Source organism: Sceloporus occidentalis, unplaced genomic scaffold (assembly GCF_023333645.1).
Source record: "Sceloporus occidentalis isolate IW3139 unplaced genomic scaffold, rSceOcc1.0.p SCAF_5, whole genome shotgun sequence".
Classification (NCBI taxonomy): Eukaryota; Metazoa; Chordata; class Lepidosauria; order Squamata; family Phrynosomatidae; genus Sceloporus; species Sceloporus occidentalis.
In genome coordinates, this window is record NW_028316985.1 from 116,370,247 (window position 1) to 116,395,437 (window position 25,191).

At 39.0% G+C, this 25,191-nt stretch overlaps 1 protein-coding gene across 5 annotated transcripts in view; it reads right to left on the reverse strand.

Moving 5' to 3' along the window:
* Positions 1-25,191, reverse strand: part of GABRA2 (gamma-aminobutyric acid type A receptor subunit alpha2) — a 91,740-nt gene that overhangs the window by 64,337 nt on the left and 2,212 nt on the right. For all 5 annotated transcript variants that reach the window (XM_089525189.1, XM_089525191.1, XM_089525192.1 and 2 more), the window contains one exon: positions 21,228-21,343. In XM_089525189.1, coding sequence (XP_089381315.1) covers positions 21,228-21,343 — 116 coding nt within the window. The remainder of the gene's footprint in view (positions 1-21,227; positions 21,344-25,191) is intronic.

Below are 25,191 nucleotides of genomic sequence, written 5' to 3' on the forward strand. Positions count from 1 at the left end.
ACCATACTCTCTGTTGTAACTAATGATGTCATAGCCCTGCTCCCAGGCCCCATCACCAGGCAACACAGTAAAGTATGTGGCAGCGGATAACAGTCTCATTCAGTGGCAGCGTGCTTACCACTGTGGGACCATTTTCCAATGTCCAAAACAATTTCAGAGATCCACCAAACAGATGGGACTGACATTCCAGGGGTCAAGAAATCCAGAGACAGCAGGCAGGAGTTCAAAGTGCAGAATAAGAGGAGCAAGGTATAGATTAGTAACTACTGGTGTTGTATCCAGCATCTGAGAGCCTCCTCATGCCCTGCTTAAAAAGGGCTGCAACCAGCTGTTCCTCATTAGTGCCTTTCACCTCTGCAGCCTTAAAGACTAGCTGGTATCCAGTGGAGTAGCTTCATGTTCCCGAACTTTAGGCTGATGTTCAGCTAAATAAGCCAACTCCTGTCCCATGACAACTGAAAAACTCCTGTCACCAGGTCTGATATCAAAATGGGGTGCTTGACCATGTGCATTCAGGCAGGTGCTTTGTTTTAATGTCAGAGGAAGTGATGGGGTGGCCTTCTCACTAGCTGCAATGGAGGAGTAATGTAGGGGGTGAACAGGCTATCTAGTCACCATGAGGTTTGCCACATAGTTTAGGAAAAACTCTGCAGCAAATGGCAGGTCATATTGATCCGCACTATGGTCTTTGCCCTTGGTTCAGGTCAGATCCAACAGATCCATGCCTGATCTACAAGATTTGGGCCCAGTCCCAGCCCAGGACTAATAGCCTGCCTCAGCCAAACAGGACGGCACTTTTAAAAACCTCCAATGAAGAAGACTCCACCACTCTCTGAGGGAGTGTGTTCCACTGATGAGCAGCTCTTACTGTCAGGAACATCTTCTTAATGTTTAGGTCGAATCTCTTTTCCTATATTGCTCCATGTCCTAATCTCTGGAGCAGCAAAAAAACAAATTTGCTCTATCTTCAACCCCTATTTCTTTCAATATTTAAACAGGGCTATCTTATTACCTCTTAACCTTCTCGTCTCCAGATTAAACACACCCAGCTCCCTAAGTCTCTCCTCATAAGGTGTGGTTTTCAGACCCTTCACCATTTTGGTTGCCTTTCTTTCAACACGCTCCAATAATGAATTGTGGAGCCCAGAACTGGACAGGGTATTCCAGGTGAGGCCTAACCAAAGCAGAATAGACTGGCACTATAAAAGGTAAAGGTAAAGGTATTCCCCATTGACAAGATTGTCAAGTCACGTCTGACCATAGGGGGCAGTGCTTATCTCCATTACTAAGCCAAAGAACCAGCGTTGTCAGAGAATATTCTGTGATCATGCGGCCAGCATGATGGCACAGAACGCTGTTTACCTTCCCACCAGAGTGGTACCTATTTATCTACTTGCATTTGCATGCTTTCCAACTGCTAGGTTGGCAGAAGCTGAGACTAGTGATGGGAGTTCACCCCATCATGTGGTACGTGGGCCTCGAACTTCCAACCTGTCAATCTTGCAGTCAACAAAGTCAGCGTCTTTACCACTTGAGCCAACACATCCTGTGAGTGGCACTATTACTTCCCTTGATTTAGACACTATACTTCTATTGATGCAGCCTAGAATCACATTAGCTTTTTTAGCTGCTGCATCACACTAATCAAGATGTTCAATTTGTGGTCTACTAGGATTCCTAGATAACATTCACATGTACTGTTGTCAAATCAGGCATTCCCCCATCATATATATGTGCCTTTCATTATTCTATTACATATCATCAGTACAACCCTACCCATTTTTACTTAAAATTTAGTCCGCTTGTGGTCAATGCAATTTACCTTTAGACAAAAGTGAATAGGTTTAAGCTTCCTAGTTTTTTTATTTATATTGTTGTCACCTTAAAGATGATTCAGAATGGAAATAATTAATTAATATTATTAGCAAACTAGTAAATATTGTCTGTTTGCATGGTGAGCTTTGCTGTCCTGTGGTTATGACAAATTTAGCTTGGAGGAGGGGGAATTAATGATGATAATTTTTCAAGTTTTACTTTCTCTTGTGTTCTACTTGTTTAAAACTCAAATTCTTTCACCTTGAATATCAAGAAATTTGGAAAAATTAATAAATTCTTCAAAAACAGATACAAAATAATCCCCATTTGTTTACACACCACATCCCATAGTTACAGTGGTCTTATTTCAAGCATGGAAAAGGCTATGTCTTGTCTGCCTGCCTATCAACCTGAATGAGGAACCTCCCAGTACAAAGAGACATCAACATTAACATTATGGAATACATATGGATTGAGACCCAGACTTCGAAGAGCTACGTATTGGAAGTTTTGTTAAATGGATGGATACATCTATCAGTCTGAGTTTCTCCCATATTTTATTTTTATAAAAAGCTAAAGTTCTCTCCAGCATAAATATGGAGAAATTTGTGGATTTGGATAAATATTATAAAGGAGAAGCTGAAACAAAATTCACCATGATCTCCAACTGGAAAAAGAATTTGCCTTCTCACTATTCACATACAGGTTTTCCTAGCACTAGAGGTCAGCATGAGCACAACATTAGATCAGTTTATATAGCATTTCCATCATGAATAACATCTGTAGAAAGCCCTGTTCGGGAGACATGGAAAATCCCATACACAAAATACCAGTCAACCTCAGTGATGAAAGCAAAGATTTTCTCAACCAGACTAGTTTAATAGATGCATATTGGAACTGGATACTATGTTGAGCAGTACACTGCAGCTCATAAATAAGCACTTAATATGATGTCAGTGTTTTAACCAGAGGAATGAATAATATCATTATGTAATATTTTAATTACATGTTAGAGGGGCAATGCTTTCATTTGGGTATATACTGTCAGTGTCATGAAAATTGTAGTAAGGCATTTTAGAAAATGATGCTGACACAAAATATTTGCAGAGATCTCACTAAAATAATGTTTTCACCTTGTATCATTTGCAGAAATACTGATTTGATGATGCAAAATTCAACAAAGTCCAAAATCCACAAAACAATGATATATTTATTGGAACAACTAAAATGCATAAAATACATCATGCAAGCTTTCAAAACTTCACTGGCTACCGGTACTTCATCAGGTAAAGATATTAAAATCATACAGTATAAGAGAAGAAAAGTGATGATGTAACAGTCATAACTGTATGTTTTGTCTCAAATTTTGGTTTAGTTGTGTTTTGATGCATGTCCAAAACAACTGATCATGGCTATATATCGAGTAGGCATGAGATACAGATCTTTATTCACATCTTTTACTTTGAAATGTGCTTTTTAAAAAGTTAGTGCAGATCTTCTACAGCAAACCTCCTCCACAATATGCCTTTCTTATTTTGGAATACAGTACATATATGAGTGAGCACTATATACCATACTTAATAAAATAACAGAAACAAGAGAGTCTAATTCACGTCCCAAGGACATTATAGTTCAAATTTCAACAAAAAGAGGTAAAATAAAGGAAAGGAAGAGAGAGGCCAGAGTAACAAGGGAAATATTTACTGGTGCATTTAAACAATAGTAATCAGACTTTATTATGGCTGGTTATAAGACTATGGTTAGGCTATATGTCCCAAGGTAAAAGTGAAGCTTTTTTATTTCTCTATGACTCAGGGGTAGGCAACCTGCGGCCCATGGGCCGGATGCGGCCCGGCAAGGCCTTGGGATCGGCCCCCGCCTGGTCTTGCCGCCGATTGCTGCCAGAGCCTTTGGCCTCTCGCGTGAGGGCGTGGGGCCTTTGGCCTATCAGGAGGAGGCGGGCAAGGGGGGCAATTGTCTATAGAAGCCTCCAAAGCATGCATTTATATTAACATTTTTTTTAAATCAGCATTTTTTTTGCGTGTCCTCTATTTTTTAATAAAAGTGTCCTCCATTTGAAAATTTTGTCCTACATTTGTCCCAGTTTATTTATTTAATTAGTTTTTACAAAAATTATTTAATTATTTAATTTTTGGCTTCGGCCCCCCAGTTGTCTGAGGGACAGCAATCCGGCCCCTGGCTCAAAAAGGTTGCCTACCCCTGCTATAGCTGATGACATCTCCCAACAATTTGCCATATTTCTTTCAAAACCTCAATGGTTCTATATGGTAATTTTCTATCTATATGGTATTTTCCCACATGTGCTTTTACTGTAAATACAAACACTTGCATTTATAAAATGGAGAACTGAGCAATTACTTACATACCATATATATTCATGTATAAGTCAAAAAAATTATGCTATAAAATTGGTCCCAAAAACAGAATGCTGCTAAAAAAATGGTGGCAGTGGCTGTTTTGGGTTTCCAGGCCACAGCAGTGAGAGCACAGGGGGTCAGACCTTTTTTTACATTAGGTAAAAAGGTAGATGTAAACACTTGCCATATTCCACCCATCCCCTTTTTCATGCCATGGCTGGAAGTGCTGAAGAGCCCCTGCTGTGGTGGAGAGAGGGGAGGTCAGTGTTTCTTTTAAGATAGGATCTTCCCGGATGGACTCTTCATCACCCACCCACTCTATGTTGTTTGCAGACAGCATGCTTGCCTTCTCCTCTTCCTTCTCTTCTCCACTTTCTGTAAGGAGACAAGCAGGACAGCTGCAGACAATTGACGGCAGGCAGTGAAGCAGCTGGACAAGGCATGCATAAGAAAAGAAGCTGTCATCCTTCCAGCCATTGTTTCTTGTCTTTTGCCTGTCTTCTCTATCTGATTCCCCATCAGAGATTGGTTCAGGTGACAAAGAGGCTTGGCTCAGGGTTGTTTTGCCCCACGCCAGCCCCACTGCTTGTGACTGCGATTCTTGATCATCCTTGGAGGCCATGGTGGTGACAGCTTGATGTTGATAGCAGGATGGAATGGCAGCCTGTCTTGAAAGGACAGATAGATGGGCTTTGGCTTGGAAGAGTGGAAGGTGGATGGTAGAGCCCAAGATTTTACAGCACTTTATATGGAACTGTCTCACTATGCACACGGCAAACAAAATAGGTGTTTGGCCTATTCACTTTTTTATATAAAAAATAAAAACTTCTCTAGTTAAAAAAAAAGGAGCCAGAGAAGGCGGGCCCCCTCTACAGCCTCCAGCAGCCTTTTGCAATGCCTCAGAGGAAAAAATTGCAGCAACCATGGCTTTTTAGCATTTCCCCACTCCAGCAGTGAAGCAAACTCTGTCCACCATAGTGGGGAAATGCCAAAGAGCCACCAAGGCTCCGAGAAGTCCCATGCTGAACCCCAAAGTTTTACCCTCAACTTATCCATGGGTCAAATTCCCTAATATTGACCTCAAAATCTGTCCTTGACTTATATATGAATTCAACTTATAGTCAAGTATATACAGTAAGTAGAAAAACTTCTGCCTACAGATTTTGCAGAAAATATTTCATGTTAATAAAACTGTCCTAGTCAAACAGAATTTAGCAATAAATATTGCAGTGTTCACTGTTATGGAGAAAGAAGCCAACCACCTCCTAATATTTCTGTTTTCAGAAATGTTTTCACAAACAATAATTCTTTGTTCCATAATGAATGGCTAGTAATTTTAATACTTGCAACAGCTAACTACCATATATACCCAACTATATGTCAACCTCATGTATATGTCAAAGGCAGGTTTGGGGGCCGAAATTATGGATTTTGATATGATTCATGGATAAGTCAAGGGTAAGACTTAGGGGCATCTAAAGCAAAGGAAAACAATGTCAAAGAACTTACAAAATTCCAGCAGGCATAACTGTATGTGATCACACTAAAGACTGAATGGATGAGAGACTAGAGCGAGGTCAGTTTTTCCATGACAGTTTACACTCTTGCCTTTCACCAGGGGATGGTTCCTTTTTAAATAAGAGTTAAAGTACAGTACTTACAGTGACCCATGCATAAGTCGACTCAGGTTTTTGGGGTCAATTTTTTGACTAAAATTTCTAGACTTCTACATGAGTATATAAAGTAATTCATTCAGTTTGTGAATCTCCCTTTTGAGACTATCTACACTGCAGACCCCATGGCAACAACATCTAGCCTAATTTTTGGACTTCAAGGTTTCTTTCCCCATTGCCTGCTTTTTGTACTATCTATTGTGATATTTGTGCCCAAAATAGTGTAACTGAAATTAGATTTTCTACACTTCTATTTTGTCAAAGTCCTTTTGATGCTAACTTTATCAGTGACACTGACCAGTATTAATCTACTTGTTCAGTAGCAGAAATCAACAGTCTTCAGAACTTCTCAACAGCTATCATTTGTTGTACTGAATCAAAATGTCTTCTTCTAAGTAAGAACTTCTGTTGGAACAATATCACATTATCTCAACATTCACATTGGCCCCCTATTCAAAATACAATATTTTGTTGCTAGAAAAATGTGTCGCTTCCCCCACTAGTATTTTCACTGATGTTATAAGAACTCTGTAGAATCAGGTTGTGAAGTGGTCTTGATGAACCAATATAAGATAGTGCCCATAACACCACTAGTTTTAAAAAAATGTTTTAAAAAAATAATGTTTTTTAGTTTTGGAAAGCTGTGGGCTCTGCCATCTCTAGCCCTAAAACAATGGAAGGTTACTTATACTTAGAAAGTGAGCAGACTTGAAGCCTGTGTGATCTGCTCTGTTGTTGCTTTTCACTAGAACTTCAAATTCACCCATCAAAACATAGTCTGAAAGATAGATACAGTACTTATATAATTCCAGGCTCAAAAATGTGTTTTGAATATCAGAATTGAACAAACTTCTCAGGGTTGGGTTTTCCCCCCGCTGCTAAACAATTCATTCTGGATTACACCAGATTTTATTGATTTTAGCTGTTTCATTAAAGATGGGAATAGATTCATTTTGTTAATATTTTTTATTAAATCACAGAATCATAGAGCTGGAAGGTATTACAAAGACTATGTTGTCCTAACTCGTGCCATGCAGCAATCTACAGCTGAAGAACTCCCCATCCAACATCTGCTTAAAGATCTACAATCAAGGAGAATCCACCATGCTCAGTTCTATGTCAAACAACTCTTATTACCAGCTGTGGAGTCACTAGGAGTGTGGGGTAGTACACCTATAGAACAGCTGCTGGGCAAGGAAGAAAGGGTGCCGTGTTCCATTCCCACTTGGTCAGCAGCCATGGTAGTTCCTTCCATTTGGACATTGGCACAGCTGCAGCCATGTCAGGGCCCAAATGGACCTCATGGGGCCTGGCACTGCCCCCTCCAGACAGTGGTCTCTGAGAAGCCAGCTCTCTCCTAATGACACCATCTGTGGAGCTAATTGTTCACTTACCAAATTCTTGTCTCGCTTCCTGGGCCATGTCCTCAAACAGGAAGGTGTGATTAAATAGCCCCATGTTCTTCCAGGATCCTAGCCCATTCTGTTCCCAGAATGAGTTGGTAGGTTTTGAGTCTAGATAACTTCTCTGTTACATCATGAACTTTTGCTTTGGGAAAACAGTACACCCCTCAAGACACCTAATCAGACTTGCACACCATTGCATCTGTTCCTCTCAACAGGGAATCACCTACTACCACCACACATTTCTATTTGCTCTGGGAACTGACAGGCGCCCTGACCTCCAAACAATAATCCAAGATCATTTCCTTGCTCTCTGATACTGTTGTCCCTGTTCCTTTGTTACTGATCAAGGGGAGAATATGGACTTGATTGTGTAGGTCCAAACTCACAGTATGGTTTCTGTGTGTCACATTCTTCCTGCTGTGTTAGGGAACTACGCTCTTCCCTAGAGGCATCTGCTATCTGCTCCCTACCAGGAGAGTTTGCTGTACTCTGTTGAAAAAGTTTTCAAACCCCTTGATAAATTTAAGGGTAGATATGCAGCCAGCTTGCACTGCTGCTGGTATAACTCCTTACTTCATTAGGCAAAAACACAAACATAGCACAGCTGTTCCAGGTCACTAAAGCAGTTCCCCCATCATCCATATTCAGTCATCCTACATAGGCAATGCCACAGCGCTCTGGACCTGCCCTGCTAAACTTATTACATGCCTTCAAGTATTTTCCAAATTATGGTAACCCTAAGGACCCTGTGGGATTTCCTTGGCAAGATTTGTTGAGAAGAGGTTTGCCATTGCCTTTCCCGGCAGATGAGAGCCAGTGGCACTAGGGTGACACCAACTAGGATTGGTGTCACCTAGTGCGATAATTCATGGCGTCACCTCCCCTTGATCTCCTCTCATACCATATCATATGGAATCTTTAGGAATGTTTGTTTGTACTATTGTTACTCATAAATCATAATTCCCATATCTCACTAAATGTAATGGTAATAGTTGTTACATAAACAACTAGCATAATTAAATCCACACTTTTAAATTACAATATCATATGCACAGTCTAAATATATTTACATATACATAGTTTCATGTGCTTAAAGTGATACTTTTGTAAAATGTGATGTTTTTAAAATTTAAAAATGTTTTAATTGTTTCAATATATATATTGAGTTCAAGACCAGCAAAAGGGCCCAAGCTCGACTCAGGCTTGCATCCTTCCGAGGTCGCTAAAATGAGTACCCAGACTGTTGGGGGCAAATTAGCTTACTTGCTAATTAGCTTACTTGCTGTTCACCGCTATGATCTTTGGAATAGCGGTATATAAATAAAACAAATTATTATTATTATTATTAAATTTTCACATTTCCAACATCAAGTCTGACCTGACTTGAGTCTGCATCAAATTATTAATGTTCTTCCATGATGCATAAAAAATTGTGCATATTTCCATATGAATTCTTAAAAATGGGTGCATTTTGTCCACATTTTTTTTCAAATCGATGCACATGTTTATATATTCTCCAATAAATGGCCTAAATCCTGTTGGTAGTGCTGACTAGAGTAGAGACATTGACACAGTGGGATTTACCTATGAACCAGCCCATCACCCAACCTTTTGTGGCTCCTTTTAGCACCCGGAAAGACCAGATCGGGGTCACAGCATGCGGTTCCTGTGGTCCTGATCCAAAGCAGCTGGAGGCAGCTGCAGGCCACCCCTTAGTGGTCTGCACAGCCTCTTTGGCATTTTTATGAACCAACCCTAAGATGCAGCTGTGAATTCCAAAGCAAATCAACTCAGTCAAATTGAAGAACCCCATGCAATCTTCTTCTGCCATAGTATGCAGAAGATGAGAGCCTCCACTCTGTTCAGTAATACTTAAATCTCACTGAGCTGGCCTGAAACTTAGGGCTTGAACAGACAGGCGAAAATAAAGCTGCTTCAGGTCACTTTGGAAGTATTCTGTTTAAATGACACACACATCTTAAGAGGCCAGAAGCTGTGCCAAAGCTGTGCTCCAGTCCTTAGGACTGGAGTGTGGCTTCCGGCCTCTTAGGATGTATGCATCATTTAAATAGCATACCTCCAAAGTGACCCGAGGCAGCTTTATTTTAGCCTGTCTGTTCAGGCCCTTTGTTGTGGCTAGTGGCTTCAATGTCTGTTGGGTAATGTACCTGCTCTGGAATTTACTTTAAAGGATCTATCCGACGTGTACTTTATCCCTTCAAATAGCTTCAGCACCTTGGAGAAACTGTGAGCAGATTTCACTGACACAGGGTCGAAGAACATAGCCAATAAAGACAGTGAGTTGCCACCCCGGTTCCGAACAGGGTGCCACCAGGAGACAGATTATTTCCACCCCTTTTTTGATCATGGCATTGGAAATGCTTCCAGCTGCTTTGGAGGCGTGCTTTATTTGAATGCCACACCCCCATGGTGACCAGAAGCCGCTTCATTTGCCCCATGTGTTTTGAGCCATAGAAGCCACCAGTTACACCACCAAGACTGCAGTACTTTGCATAATTGAGGGAGAAGGAATAGTTTCCACTTAGGTCAATCATACATTTCCAAGTAATTGTGTTCCAAAGCTATGGAAATGCATACCTTGATTATATCTCATTTAGACTTCCATAACACACTCTATGTGGACTAGCCTTTGGAACCTGTTTGGGAACTGCAGCAGCTACAAGGAGCATCTAACTTCCTTGTTAAAATAGCTTCAGTGGGAACCAGTTTCTTTCCAGGCATAATTCAAAGTGCTATGTGGCTTAGGTCCTTTAGGGCTTAGGTCCAAACTATCCCCCCCCCCCAAACCCTTATCTCCCCATATGAGACTCCTTGGGTCTGAAGACCCACAGAGGACAGCTTTCTCTTGGTCCCACCACCATCACTGGCTTTAGACAAAACACAGGAGAAACACTTTTCAGTAGCTGTGGAATTCCCTTCCATGGGAGGCTAAGCTGCCCGCCCCATCCTGCTCTTCTTTCACAGGCAGACAAGGGACTGTTTGTTCAAGCAGGTTTTTTATGTGTAGTCAGTTGCAAGGTCCAGTTTATTCTTAGCTTTTGTATGCTTTTTATTATTTTTATAGGAGACGTCATGGTGCAATGGGTTGATTATAACTGAGACAAAGGTTTGACTCCTGCTCAGCCATGGAAACCCACCGGGAGACCCTGGTAAGTCCCACTCTCTCAGCCTCAGAGAAAGCCAAAGGCAAACTCCTCTGAAGAAATCCTGCCAATGATAGGTTTGCCTTCTCTCTCTGTGTACATGCTTTCAAGTCATCTGTCAGCTTATGCTGACCTCTGGAATTTCATAGGGTTGACGCAAGCAAGAAATAACCAACACTGGTTTTGCCATTTCCTTCCTCTGAAATATAGCCTGCAGAAGCTGGTATTCATTGCCAGCTTCCTAGCCATGTACTAACCATAGCTGACCATGCTTAGCTTCCAAGATCAGAAGGGATCTGGTGTATTTCACTTTAGGGTCGCCAAAAACTGGAAACAACTTGAAGGCACACAACACCACCAACAAATACTTTTATACTGTTTATAAGCTATCATTTTGGATGATGATTTTTAATTGTGTTTAAATGTTATTATTACCTTTTAGTTGATTCTTTCTGTGAGCCATGCTGGATCCCACTCTGGGGGGAAAGTGGCATACAGTTTAAATAAATAAATAAATAAAGACATACATACATACACACACACACACACACACATATACATACATGCATGCTCCAGAACATACTATAAACTAGCTTATAGTCAAGTATGGTGGCATTTCTTGGGTGAGTACAACCCATCTATCTCATTCAGATGAATCACTCATTCAAGTTCACTGAACTTCAGTCACTGTTTCCTCAATTTGTTTTCCATTACACAGTTGCATTTTTAATGCAAAAAAAACAACAACACCATTTTGAAGCAATCATGCTAACTCAGTTTGCTTCAACAGAAAGCAGATTTGAGGATTAAAGCCATAGGCTTCATTAGTGCCATAGCCAAAGACAGATTCTGTCAAGTTACTTATGCTGATGCTTGTCACAACTTGCAAATACCAATTAGAAATTCAGCCAGACTCTGGTCTTCTTTGTGCCAACCTCTGAATCATCACAAACTATGCTGAAATAAGTAAATCCTGGCATAAAACAGCTATTCATTGTTACAAGCAAAAGACCTGCATATATGCTTGTTAAATGATTCCAACAAACTGAGCCACAAATGTACTTATAACTCTTTGAAAGACATTTATTTTCTTCAAAGGGTTTGGAGCAAGGTGAATAACATTCAAAGCAAATTCATTTTCTACTCTTATTTGTCACATATTAATACAAAGCACCAGCCATTGCATGTTCATTTATGCTGGTCTTCTCATGGAACTTCTTTCAAGAAAACCTATGCAGTATTGTGTTCACATTATCTCTATCCCCTTTCTCCCACTCCTAATTCTTCCTCAAAACCTATATATTCCTATTAATCCCTTTCATCGTTCACTGAACCAATCTTATATTCATTGTTCATATTAATTACTGGCTATCTCTGACTCCTTCCCTTCCCTTCCCTTCCCTTCCCTTCCCTCCCTTCTCTCCCATTGGTTTTCCAACCACAGATGAAATTTGCAAACATCTTACAATAGGATCAAACTTTTTGATTGCATTACTAAAGCAATCCATCTCTCTCTCTGTGTGTGTGTGTGTGCCTCACATAAAACCTAATTATTGTTGCTTATAACAATAACAACCGCATCTGTATAATATTAAATGAGAACAAGCCAAAAGTTTGTTTTCCGAGCAGTGTCTTCAAATTAAAATTAAGAGCAAGTTGCATTGTTGGCCAATCTGGGTAGGGAAAAGCTCCTAGGTCACCACCAGCAAATCAGGGCAACCAGATTCCAGGAGGAAGAGAGAACAAGAAACAGCTGTCCTGGAAAACTGAGAGAGGATTTCTGCGACTGCCATTTCTCCTCCTCCTTCCATATCAGGGTTGAGGTGTGTGTGAGTGCATATACATTTTCTGAGGGAGCCATCAGTTCTTATCAACAGCCATAACAGCTATTCTTTAAGAAACAATGGAAAAGCCTTGGGTAGTAGCGGCAGTGGTGGCAGCAGTGGACTAGGGTCCTTGATCTTGGACCACCCACCCCTGGTGCCACTATTAGATGTCATGGTACAGGAGGATGGTTTTATAATACACACATTTTTCTGCTCCTTCATGGGGCACACTGTTGCCTAGTAGAAGACACATGCAACCTTTAAAATCCAACATTATTTTCCAGAACTAATTTTCACTTTAACACTGGAGGAGAGAAAAAAATCTATCCAGAGGAACCAAGAAGTCACATCTTCACATAATACAGAGCAACAAGGAAAGTAACATTGTTACAAAGAATTAAGAGCCACTGCCAGAAAGTGGAGCAAATATATATATTTCCTTCCCAAGTTGGTGAAAGGATAACTCCCCACAACTTCACAACCTGTGAGTGAAGTCCTGAGATTGGCATTTGGATTAGTCTAAAATTAAGGCAATGGCTTTTATTTAGATGAATAGTGTCACGTTACAGACCACCTAAAAGCGGCAGTCTGCCGGCGCTGCTGGTTGCTCTGCGAGGGAGCCGCAGCAGCCAAACCGGCGGCTCCCGCGCGGAGCAAAAAAGAAGCCCCCAAATGGCGCTTCTTCCCACGGTGCAGTTATGCCACTGCAAGGCGCCAATGGCACACTCGCGACATCATAAGCGCCGCGCGAAGTGTGGACGCTATGCGTCTGGCACGTAATAATGGCGGCACCTGTGTGTATAGGGCACCGCCATTATTACGCCCCCGTCACGTGCTAGGGGTGAGGCTGGTGTGGACGCTAGGTCCCCGGCCAACCCCTAACACGTGATGGGGGCGCCTCAAGAGCCCATCTGTAATGGGCCAGTGTGATCCTACTGATGTTTACTCATTGAACTCTGTGGAGTTTATTCCCACATAACTGTACATAGGACTGTAGCCTGGGATAGTCATGCTTTAATCTCATTTAAATGAGTAAGTGACTCATTAGAATTTACATCCAATTTGTTTCAACAGAAGGGAGGTGTGTCTTTTTAGTCTGGATTCAACCCCTACAGTTAGAAATCCTGTAAAGGAAAATTTATACGCTGGAGAAATACGGACAATGTTAAATATTTAAGATATTTAACAGCAATTAATAATTTGGGGTAAGAGATGGACCAAACAGAGCTTTACAGGTCATGATGACCATAAGGTTGCGAGTTCAATACCAGCGAAAGAGCTCAAGCTCGACTCAGGCTTGAATCCTTCTGAGGTCGCTAAAATGAGTACCCAGATTGTTGGGGACAATTAGCTTACAGTTGTAAACCGCTTAGACACTGTTAGTTCAGTATGAAGTGGTATATAAATGAAGCTATTTGTTTGTTTGTTGTATTCTAATGATCCTTCACTAGAAGACTGGAAAATATAGTATGTATAGTATCTTTCCTAGTAATTCTCCTGTCTTCATTTCCCTCTGCCTAACTCTGATACCAGCTGCTAACATCTTGTTCTTCTCTGCCTTAAATATTACTGCTCATTCTGTTTATAAGATGAGAGAGAGAGAGATCAATGTACTATTATTTGGATATATTAGGATTAGTGCATATTTGTTCTTTATACAAACACACACACACACACACACACACACACACAATAACATGAACAATGCATTGTGTATCTAGTGTACATTTTCAGTAACATTAACACCTGTCAGCCCTGGTCTTAAGAATTATTCTGATTGTATCTAAAAACATGGTAGGGTCTTTCAAACTTTCATAAGCATTCCTGGTTTTATGACACTGAAGAAATGTTATGGTGGTCAAGTCCATGTCCTGCCCTCTACCCCTACATAAATGGCCTCACAAATCCTTAAGGCAATTCTTGTTGACTTTTCTCCAACGGGATATTTCGCCTTGTTCATTAACCTTTTTTCACATTTTTAAATAAAGCCAATTTTCAACCTATGTATATGCTGTTTCTCTGTCCAAAATCGTTGTGGTCAGTTTTTCATACCTTGCCCAAATTTAAAGTAGATAATATCAAACCTACTCTCTATTTGAAATAACAAAATTGACATTTCCAGAAAAATATAACTGTTCCAAAAAAATGGCAAATCAAAAAAGATGATCATTCTCATCCATACTATTCATATGATGCCATAGCAGCTATCTGTTTTCTCACCCACCCCTCAAAAATCAACTACTAATCTAAACAAATCACTTTCATTCCCATTCATTCAATGAAGCATAAAGTAGTATTTCCTGCCATTCAAATGTAATGGCTTTGTAGGAGTTACATCCCTAAAACAAGCTCTGGACCTCTTGGCCAAAGTCTACAGACTTTGATTTGTACATCTATCTTCTCTAAATTAGAAGATGGAGCTTTCCCCCATTTTGACATATGTAAGCAGTTCTTTAATGTTATTACTTGTTTTTAGGAGGGAGGCCTCAGCATTGGCAGGCAGGTCATTATTAATTTTGACTACTTGCAAGTATGTTTTCAGAAAGTATTGAAAGCCTAAGATGTTACATTGAAACCACCACCATCATCTGACTATAGCTGGTAACAATCTGAGCACTATGTAAGCAATAGCAAAATAATGATCATTTAGATCACTTCTGATTGATAATACTTAAAGTGGCTCAACTACATGGGAATCTTGGTGGTCCAATTTTGCTTGATCATTGCATGTCTACCCTTGGGAGAGGGCTATTGCATCCATCATCTTTATGTACCCTTTATATTGTCAAAATGTGATACATGGGAGGTTCCATCTGTTGCACTGTGAATTAAAGAAGTACAGCCAACACCATTGCTGTATGGCAGTGGTTTACTCTTATGTGAGCCTGTTAAGTTTCTACAGTCTTCACCAAAAGCCTTCTTGTATATCCCACATACACAGAATAAACTTACTTGTGAACAGGCTATGCTCATGCTCTGGGACTCATTTTCAATGACTGGGCTGACAATCTGGGACTCCTTCCTGGATATCTTCTTTAACAGATTTCTGGATGGCCAAAACCTTCCAAATGTGAGGATTATTGAGGACTGGTGTAGGTTTCTGACTTGCTTTACTGTTGTTTTTTAATTGCTGTAAGGATGTGCAATCCTTTTAAGAGCTATGTTGTAGCTTTGTGTATTGTGATGGCTTCTGTAATTGTTTATATTATTTTAAGACATTCTGGCTAGTGGCCTTGACCCTTTTAAGGGAAAAGAAAGATACTTTCACCTCTATACATTTCTATTTTTATAGATTTTTAAAAATTATTTTGTCTATATTTTTGTGGAAACTTTATAAAAATTTCTAGTTTTGTTTGAATATTTTAAGTAAACATAGGCATCCATTTTAGGCAAATTAAGATGGTGTGGATGCAGCAACACTCACTGTGGAGACCAGAGCAGGATGCTGATGCAATTATTGTCCATGAGAAGGCATGTACTTCAGCATTTCTTGAACCATGCTGCTTGGCAGTGCTAGGCAGTATCAGGTATATGCATATATTGTTATTATAAGAAATCTTCAAGGAAAAAAACTATCAGAAATAGTCTGAATATACAAAAAAAAAAAAAAAAAGCTTCACAAAATAATGGAGGCATTAAGGGCTTCAAAGCAAAGCAATCCTGCAGTTTTTCTCTCTCTAAGAGAGAAATTACCTTTGAATTGTAGTGGAATTATTAATTCCTTTGAAACAAAATCAGTATCAGTATGAGTGAACTTTTTATATTATGAGAACATGTTAAACCATCCACTTTCCTAAACAAAGAACTAGGAAGTAGTGACAAAAGGGTACTGCGGCAGTGATGGAAGTATTTTCCATAGCAACAGTACTAGTCAGTAACTAGGAGAGAAGCAACAGCATCCACAGAATACTAGAAGGCTAGCCATCACCGTCTGTAATATTTTGCTGCAATCCTCCATGCTTTAGCATATATTTTAAAAGTGAGTAAACTTCCTCAAATTAATCACAAGATATCTTGCTTATCTGTTATTAATTCATCCTCAAATACCAAAGCAATAAACTATTTTGAATCCATGTTCCAATATTTAATCCTCTGGGCTATGTTAAATGCATCTCTAGCATTTGCAAACCAGCATGAAATCCTCATACAGTATAGAAATATTACCTGTCAGTTTGAGGCCTGTTCTTAGCAAAACTGCACCAGTAACTATATGAGCAAATGGGCCTAAAGCTGATTATTTACACAAGGATAAAACAGGCAATAGTTTTCTGCTTAATGTTTATTGCAGGATTCCCACCAAGAACTATTTCAAAACTAATGAAAAATTCAAATATATTAACAGAATTGGCAGATTAATGCAGATGAACCTGTTTACTGTAGTTGGGCTAGAAACCATCTGAATGTAGCAGTTTAACTAAATTTGATGTAAGTCTTAACTGTACAAATGTTTTCATGAACATGATCCTTTTTGCCTCCTTTCACATTATAGCATAACTATGTTTGACATACTTATTTTTTTGCTAACATGAACATTTCCAAGGGGGAAAAAACTTTGACACTAAGGATGGCTAGGTCCCTGCTAGTGGAGTGTTGAATCCACTTTCTGTTATGGTCCAAGCTTTAAGGAAGCTGTCCAAAGTGCTAAACTCTATCCCAATGTATATTCAGCACCTTGCATTGCTCCTTTCAAATTCAAACTAAACCCTTTAATGGATTCATCATCTCATGAAATTCTGACATGGAAGCCACCAGCTGTCCCAACCTGTGCTCTCTGCTCCGTCAATGAAAGCTGATTAGCCCAACATTTTGTTGGCACATGCATTACTCATCTATTTCTGAATACACATAAAAGTATCTGTTTCATTTACTGTTATTAATTTCACAATTACAATGACTTCATCAATATGAGGAAAACACTCCCTTTAAAGGAAAACTAATGATTTTGTATACACATGTGCACATGGTAGTCATTCACTGTGTGGAATAAGAGTATTCCTGAGAAATAATAAAACAGTCTAAAACTCAGTGGCTGTGCTAATCCATACTCCCCAAACAGAACTGCTGTGTACCATATATTTTCCATCTCCTATGCTTATCCAATCCCCTTTCTTTCTGACCAACTTCTCCTTCTTCTCCCTTTATCCATATAGGGAGTAATTAATAATATTGTCTAAGGGCCAAAAAGTGATGCTATATTTATGTTCCAGTGGTAGCAGTAGTGGATCTGTTCTCAAGAATAGGACTCCCTTTGCTCCTCTGGGGTCTGATGATAGTCTATGGCTGCATTCACACTGCAGAAATAACCCAGTTTGTCACCCCTTTAAGTGCCACTGTTCAATTCCCGTGGAATTCTGAGAAATGTAGTTTGTTGTGGCAGCAGAGCTCTCTAACAGAGAAGGCTAAAGGTCTAACAAAACTACAATTCACAGAATTCCATAGCATTGAGCCATGGCTGTTAAAGCGGTGTCAAACCAGTTTATTTCTGCAGTGCAGATGCAGCCCATGTAATATAAAAACAATTCTATCTTCTGTTTAAAATGAAATTATTCTGGAATCTTGAACAAACTGATGTGTAATAAGAATGCCTTTCATAGTAAGCAGGTGCTCCCCTAAGACACAAGTCCCTGAAATCATGCATACTCATTGCCAAACTATATTAGCAAAGCTTTTTTCTACCCAGCTACTAAAATGCTTCTAACATATATTTTATAGGATACATTTTCATTTCTTTCAGTGCATCTGGCTCTGTGCCAAAATATAGCTGTCCAAGCAACACAAACAGAACAATAAAGAGGGAAAAGACTCTTGCATAACAAACATGGTAAGCACAGTTCACCACTGAGTGTGAGTGGGAAGCTGCTGAGATGATACAGCCAAACTATAAACATGCTGCAGAGCACACAGAATGATACCAGGTTTCAGAACCACAGATTTCCTTTTCCTTCCATTTTTATAGCTTAAAAAGTCAATGCATCATGAATTAATCAAATATCTAAATATCTTTTAAAAAAAAAAACTTATGAACTGCCAGCAAATTAGATATTAAATTATTGTACCATCTGTTCCATTTTTCACATCTCGTTTTTCTGTTTTTCAGATTAAAGGAACAGGAATGCATCATGATGAAAACTTGGTCTTATGACTTCAGCATTATTTGGACTTCTGTTTCAGAACAGCAGGAAAAGGCACCTACATACTGCAAGGAGATACAGGAGTACCCACAGAGCCATATCTAATGAGGTATTCCCCCTTGTTCTTGGAGGCAGTCATCATTGCCTGCTTTCCTTATACTGAATGCCACAGTTGCAGCTGTGCTAGATATCTTATCTTGACACAGTAAGAACATTTTTTACTTTTCTGCTTTGAAAGGGTCTTTTTTCAAAATACACACTAAGGGTCTCAGGACTATAGGAGGGTTGCAACCCTGGCCAGGTAAAATGCTGTCCAGATCTGCTGTTCTTTCATAGAAACAGACAGAATCCCACAGAATATCATCCTCTGTCGATAGACATGATAAAAGAGAAATTTATAGAGGTGTTAGGACAACTCTTTCAGTAAAACATTGTAATTTTTTTCCAGCAAGGAACTCCTGCTGCTAGTCTGAAAACCCACAGGAGTCTCTAAAATAGTCTGAAAACTTATTGAGATGGAAGATGATAAAGTAAAGAGCTGCCTTAGACACTGTACTTTTTCTTGTGACCCTCTGCAGGGTGTGAAATGTACTCTTTTCAGAGGTCCTGTTGGTTTTAGCAATGATGTGAGGATACAACTCTTCCAATCAGTTTTTTTCTATTTTAAAAATACAAACTATTTCATATATATTTCATATTGTTGACTTTAATCTTGTAATTGTGGAATTTTTTTCCAACAAAAAAAATAGCAGCAAACCACAGGACAATTTTACTGCTAGTTCCAAATATAGATGCTACATGCTCAGCCAAACCAAACAACACACATACATGGAGAGTCACATAACAGAGACATACAATGTGCATCTTTCAAAGACATGGTTCAGATTTGGAAAAGTCCTAAATCTATAACTAAACTGGGATCAATCAAACAGATTAAGGAGCTGTCCTAGTAATAGCGAAGCTCTCCAAAGTAGACTAAATCTTTATAATCCAAAAGATTTCCTTGAATTTGGAGGAATATAGCCATTCAGGTCCAGGGATAGGGAAATTGTCTACTACTGATATAAGGGAAAGGGGAAAGAACAGGCATAACACTCCAGCTTCTGATCATATCAAATGGTTTTACTAAATATCTCCAGTCCTAGTGCTTTGATGGAGGAACAGTGAAGTAATGTATTTCAGGAGTGATCCAAAGTTCACTGTTATTTCCTAAGGGATAGAACATTAAAAATGTTTTGGATTTGTGGCATCTGGGACTTTTTGCCATTGGCTGCAGACCTCAGAAAATGCTGAATGTCCTTTTGTCTCTACTACTTTGGACTCTACATGTATATTCCACCTGTTTTACTATATTTTTATGACTTTGGATGAAACTGGGCAGGAAACAAAAGGTCTTAAACTGTTTTTTATTCACCATAAATCCCTAAATCTACCTTTCTAGAACTGGGACTACTTCTGTCATCTGATGCACATTTCCAGACAAGCTTCCAATGATCAGTAGCCTCAGAATTAGAATCATTTGGGATTTGCCTTTCCAGTGAAGATTTGTAAACTTCCATCATTTATTCATAAACCAATACCAGAAATAGCCAAAGGAAAAAAATGAAGTGATGTACCAGATGACAAAAAAGACCCTACAGTGTTTGTGAAATATGATTTGGTTTTCTTTTGAGATAAATGCACAATTATTTGCAAAAAGGAAAAGAAAATCTTCCCTCGCCCAACAACAGTTTATCACTGTAAAATTGCAGTTCCTTCCTGCCGTATCTAAATTGATGGCTTCTCTTGTACTAATGAATCAAATGACTAATGCAAATACCTATTAAATAATACCTGAAATATTACTAGTAATAAGCACCACAACTTTTTTCTTAATTTCTTAGTTTCAAACTTCTTTAATACCTATAGAACTATAAACTTAAGTAAAAGCATGTCTGAAAGACAGGCATTAAAAGCAACAACATACTGGCCAAGTAGCAATTCTCTTCCATATTCTAAACCATGCTCTACTCTCATATTGCCCCTTTCTCACTTCACCTCCATATGCATGAATGTTGCTTTAATTTCATCCTATGTAATATCCCCTGCAGAGAAAGTTAATAGTTGCTGCTTTTTAAAAAAAGGCAGCAGAGAGGGGAATTATTCCCTGTCCACCATGGCAGCAAGAGTAGTAGACATCAGGGACAGATCTGCAATGAGGAAGTTTAGCTCCAGATGACCTACCCTGAGCCCAAAAGGGAAGGTAATTCACAGCTGGGAAAGCATGGGGGAAAGCACAGACATTTAAGTGGCTTGTATGAGTCATCTCTAAATTCTTTTTCTCTGAGCTATGGCAAAGGTTATCCATGACAGACATGTTATGTATTGTCCCTGACAAATGCTATTTATAAAAGAAATGTTAATTTCCACTCATAATATTGGGAATCTTTCCCATAATTTCTATGCACACTTAATGGTCACAGTCTTGAACCCAATAAAATTAAGAGTGCTCACATCAGGTTCTTTGAATGATAATGCTTAATAACTATTTGTATAGCATGTTCTCTCAAACGATTGAGCCAATTCCAAATTAACCAATCAAAATAATATAGATTATGACCAAGAAAGCAAGCATTACCCTGCTCCCCCAAAAGCTTCATACCATTCACACTAAAAAGATATTTCATATGCTTAGATGTAAGAAATCAATTTCTGAAGTCCCTAATTAAAATTTAAGCATCATTTAGAATTACTAGGTCACCAGTTTTATGTATAATTAACTGGCTTTTTTAACCATCAAAATTCTTATAATATCAAAGGACCTTTGTTTTTCAAAAGCAAGTGTTATTCATTACCTCCCAATCCGGGTCTCAGTCGATTATCATAACCATCTAGGAGTCTGTCTAGAATTCTTGTAAAGATGGTGATGTTATTTTTTGCTTCATCCTCATTAGGGTCAGCCAACGATGATCTAAACAGACATTTAAAAAAAATCAGGTAAGAATGTTCTTTATATATTTATTATGCAGTTACTGCTTAGTACTGAATAATACAGGCCTCAGTTCAATGTACACTAGCTAAATTTTTATGTTGAATAATTCGAATCTTCCCTTTAACACATGGACCTCAGGAGAGGAAGGATCTAAATTCTTGCTCTAAGGGTTGCACCATGCCCACAACATCACATCTGGAAATGATCACTTTCAGTTTCTATTTGGGTTTGGGGGCTAGGGTGAGGCTACAACCCACCTCTATGTAAAACAAATTAAAAAAAACAATAACTCCTGAAGGTCTCCAAGAATGGGAAAAGCCCCTTAATGTTCTTTTAATCTACTCCTGATAGGCTTGGAAAATACAAAAACAACCTTGCGGGGGTGGGGGGCATATGTGAGCTACATACCATATTTTGTCCCCCTCTGCTTTGACATCACCCTTTGACTCTGTATTAAACCATGTTTTTCTTTATCTGATTTCTTGATATTTCCACAATCAAGGCTACCCCAAATTCTTTCACAATCCACCAACAGAAAAGTGCATAGCAGGAGCCACATTAGGTTGGCTTCAGCTGTACATGTCTCCACCACCACCCTGCATCCTCCATTTTTTTCTTTGCATTTTTCCTTCTCCTCTTACAATCACAAGAAAAGAAAATGCTGACCACTATTGGAGATAAATTATTGAACAAGATGGAACCTTTCTTTCCTTTTTAAACAAAAAACACCAATCAAAACAAATTAAAAACAATGGTGCAATTTATATCACCTTGGCCAGATTGCATGTAACTGTCTTGTGAGGTACAAGCCCACTACTGAAAACTGCTGTGACCCAATGTGGTGTAGTAGTTTGAGCACTGGACTATGACTCTTAAGACCAGGGTTTGAATCCCTACTCAGCCATGGAAACCTACCATGTGACCTTAGGCAACTTACATTCTTTCAGCCTCAGAAAGAGGCAAAGGCAATCCCCCCAAAAAATCTTGCCAAGAACACTCCATGATAGAGCTGCTATAAGCCAGAAATGACTTGAAGCCACAAGAACAACAATAATACCCTAAAGGCACCAGATCTGGAAGCTCAGAAGGGTCAGCTCTAGTTAGTGCTTGGATGTAAGATCATCAGTGAATACCAGGTGCTGTAGGCTATATTTCAGAGGAACAAACTGGCACTGAATTTCCCATACCTTAGATGAAACATTGTCTAGAATGGAAATGGTAGTCAAGACATCTGAAGTAGACTAGGGATGGAAAAGGAAGCTATGAAAGAACTAGACAATATCCTAAAGTTTAAAGATATATAACTGAACATTTAAGTTAGAATCATCCAAGCCATTGTATTTCCCATCACCATGTGAGAGAAGGAAAATGAAGAAAGTGGATAAAAGGAACTCTTTTGAGCTGTGGTGCTGGAGAAGAGTACTGAGGATACCGTGGACAGCCAAAAAGACAAACAAGTGGGTTCTTGAGCAGATAAAGTCAGAAATTTCCCTGGAAGGAAGGATGATCAAATTATGCCTGTCATATTTTGGCCACATCATGGGAAGTCATGACTTATTAGAAAAGACAATAGTGCTAGGAAAGGTGGAGACCAATAGAAAGAGAGGGAGACTGCATGCCAGATGGATAGGCTCAATTAGGGAGACCATGGTCATGAATCTACAAAGCAGTGGAGAATGAGGGGCTTGGAGATGTCTCATCCATGGAGATGCCATGAGTCGAAAATGACTCAAAAGCAGATAATAACAACAACTGGAAAAAACACCTCTCAGTATTTCTTGTCTATGAAAAGCTTATGAAATTCATGGGGTCACCATAGGTTGAGAAGCAACTTGAAGGCATATATACATGCATGCACACATGCACACATATACATACACTAACAGGATCAATTACACCTCTCATGAAATCCCATCCCTGCCTCTCCCCCACTAAAAAAAGTTCATTGTTGATAGGGGGAGGGAAAACAGTAGGAAGAGGTCACTGATAGACAAAATGTGGGCCTCTTTTGAAAGAGCTAAGTACATTCATTGGATGGGGTGGCATTGTAAACCACCACTGTTATATATCCCAGAGAAAACTGATGGGTACTACAAGGTTTCTCAGCTGCTGAGGAGACACATCCTTTGCTAAGGTGTGTTAGGTAAAAGAAGGGGGAATCAACTGGCATGTCTGGCACCAAGATTCAAAGTTTTTGTAAAGAAACTGAGGTGGGTGAAATGTGAGCTAATTACATAGCAAGCATGAAAATACCAGACTGTGAGTTTTATTATTGTCTCATTTACTGAAAAGACCTGGCATTCAGATAATTAAACTGTAGAACGTTTGAGCTATTTATAAATTTATATATTTACATACTTGCTAATAGCAAATGTCAACATTGCAGAAGTGCAGTGATGCTGGGGTAGATGTTCCTGGTTTTTGAATAACGATGAGTTGGAAAATGTTTTGTGTGGGAGGCTTTGCATTTCTGCAAAATGGTGTAAAATTTTGGTATTCCTCTTTACCTCTAAAAGTACATTTAAAATTCTGCAACTACTATGCAGTTAAAGAGCAGTGGAATGTGAAACAACAAATATTTTCATCCTAGACTAGCTTGGTCATCTTCCTGCCACAACATGACATGGCTAGAACCTTTCATGATCAAGCCAGCTTCTAATGTTTGTTAGTAGTATGTTGGTACAATATTATATATGAAAAGCAGCAGACTACAAAAGTTATAGACAGCATTAAATGTTATGAGGTTTAGTAAATCACTACAGTTAAATTATTACCAATAATAATAATTGTACTGTAATTGTATATTCCAATGGATTTCTGAAAATAGGATCAATGTACTTCCCAGACAGGTACAATACAAATGAGAAGTAAATAAAAGTAGTTTCAGCCCTGCGTCCTCCTCCCATTTCATTAAAGGCATCAACTAATCCTGTGTCAGGGATCTCCTGCTATCCAACTAGACTGGTGCTGAAAAGCTAATGTAGTTTGTTGGGAAAATCCAGACCAAGGCCTTGTATTCTTTAAGAATTAATTCCCTGCACATTTCTTTCTTTTGTAAAACTAATATTTTTTGTAAAAAATTCATGTCACTTATGAGACCATATTAAATCCCTTCCATTTAAGTTTCAAGAAGATGCTGTATATAGTGCTTTCCCTCTGTGATCCTCCGTTATTTATGAAATTTTTGATCTGTACGCTGGCACCCAGTGAACAATTATTGCTTTCCTTCTGCTGATTTAATTATTGTAATGTGAGCACAGTGTGAAGTAAAGCTAAATAAATCATCAGGTCAGATAATGTTACTTTTCATATGGACAAAAAGCATTCTTAAGTAATTAACTAAAAGAGAATATCACTTCTTTGTAGCTGTTCAAGAATGTGAACAAGAAGCATTTCAATTCAAATGTACATTAGTGCAGCCTGTGGTATTTCCAGACACTTCCTTCACTATTTATAATCATTTGATTTGTAATCTAAGCCTCAGCATTGCACAAGTGACCTGCCATTCACATTTTAAATACTATTGTTAATATTTGGGTGAAATACAAAGCAGCTGTCATACCAGAAGTAAAAGAGTGACTAGCCTTTGTTGCCAAGTTGTTAGTCAAAACCTAAGCTAGTCCTATAATTGTTCATTGCATATGATGACTTCTTAACAGTAATGAGATTTACTCACTTGATTAAGAGGACCAGGCCCAGACAGTAGTGAGATTTACTCACTTGAGTAAGAGGACCAGTGGGCAAACTAGTACTGCAGCATCTTTGCTGGCTAGGTAAAACTGAAAACACATTTTAAAAGTAAACAATATTAATTTTGGCCACTGAAA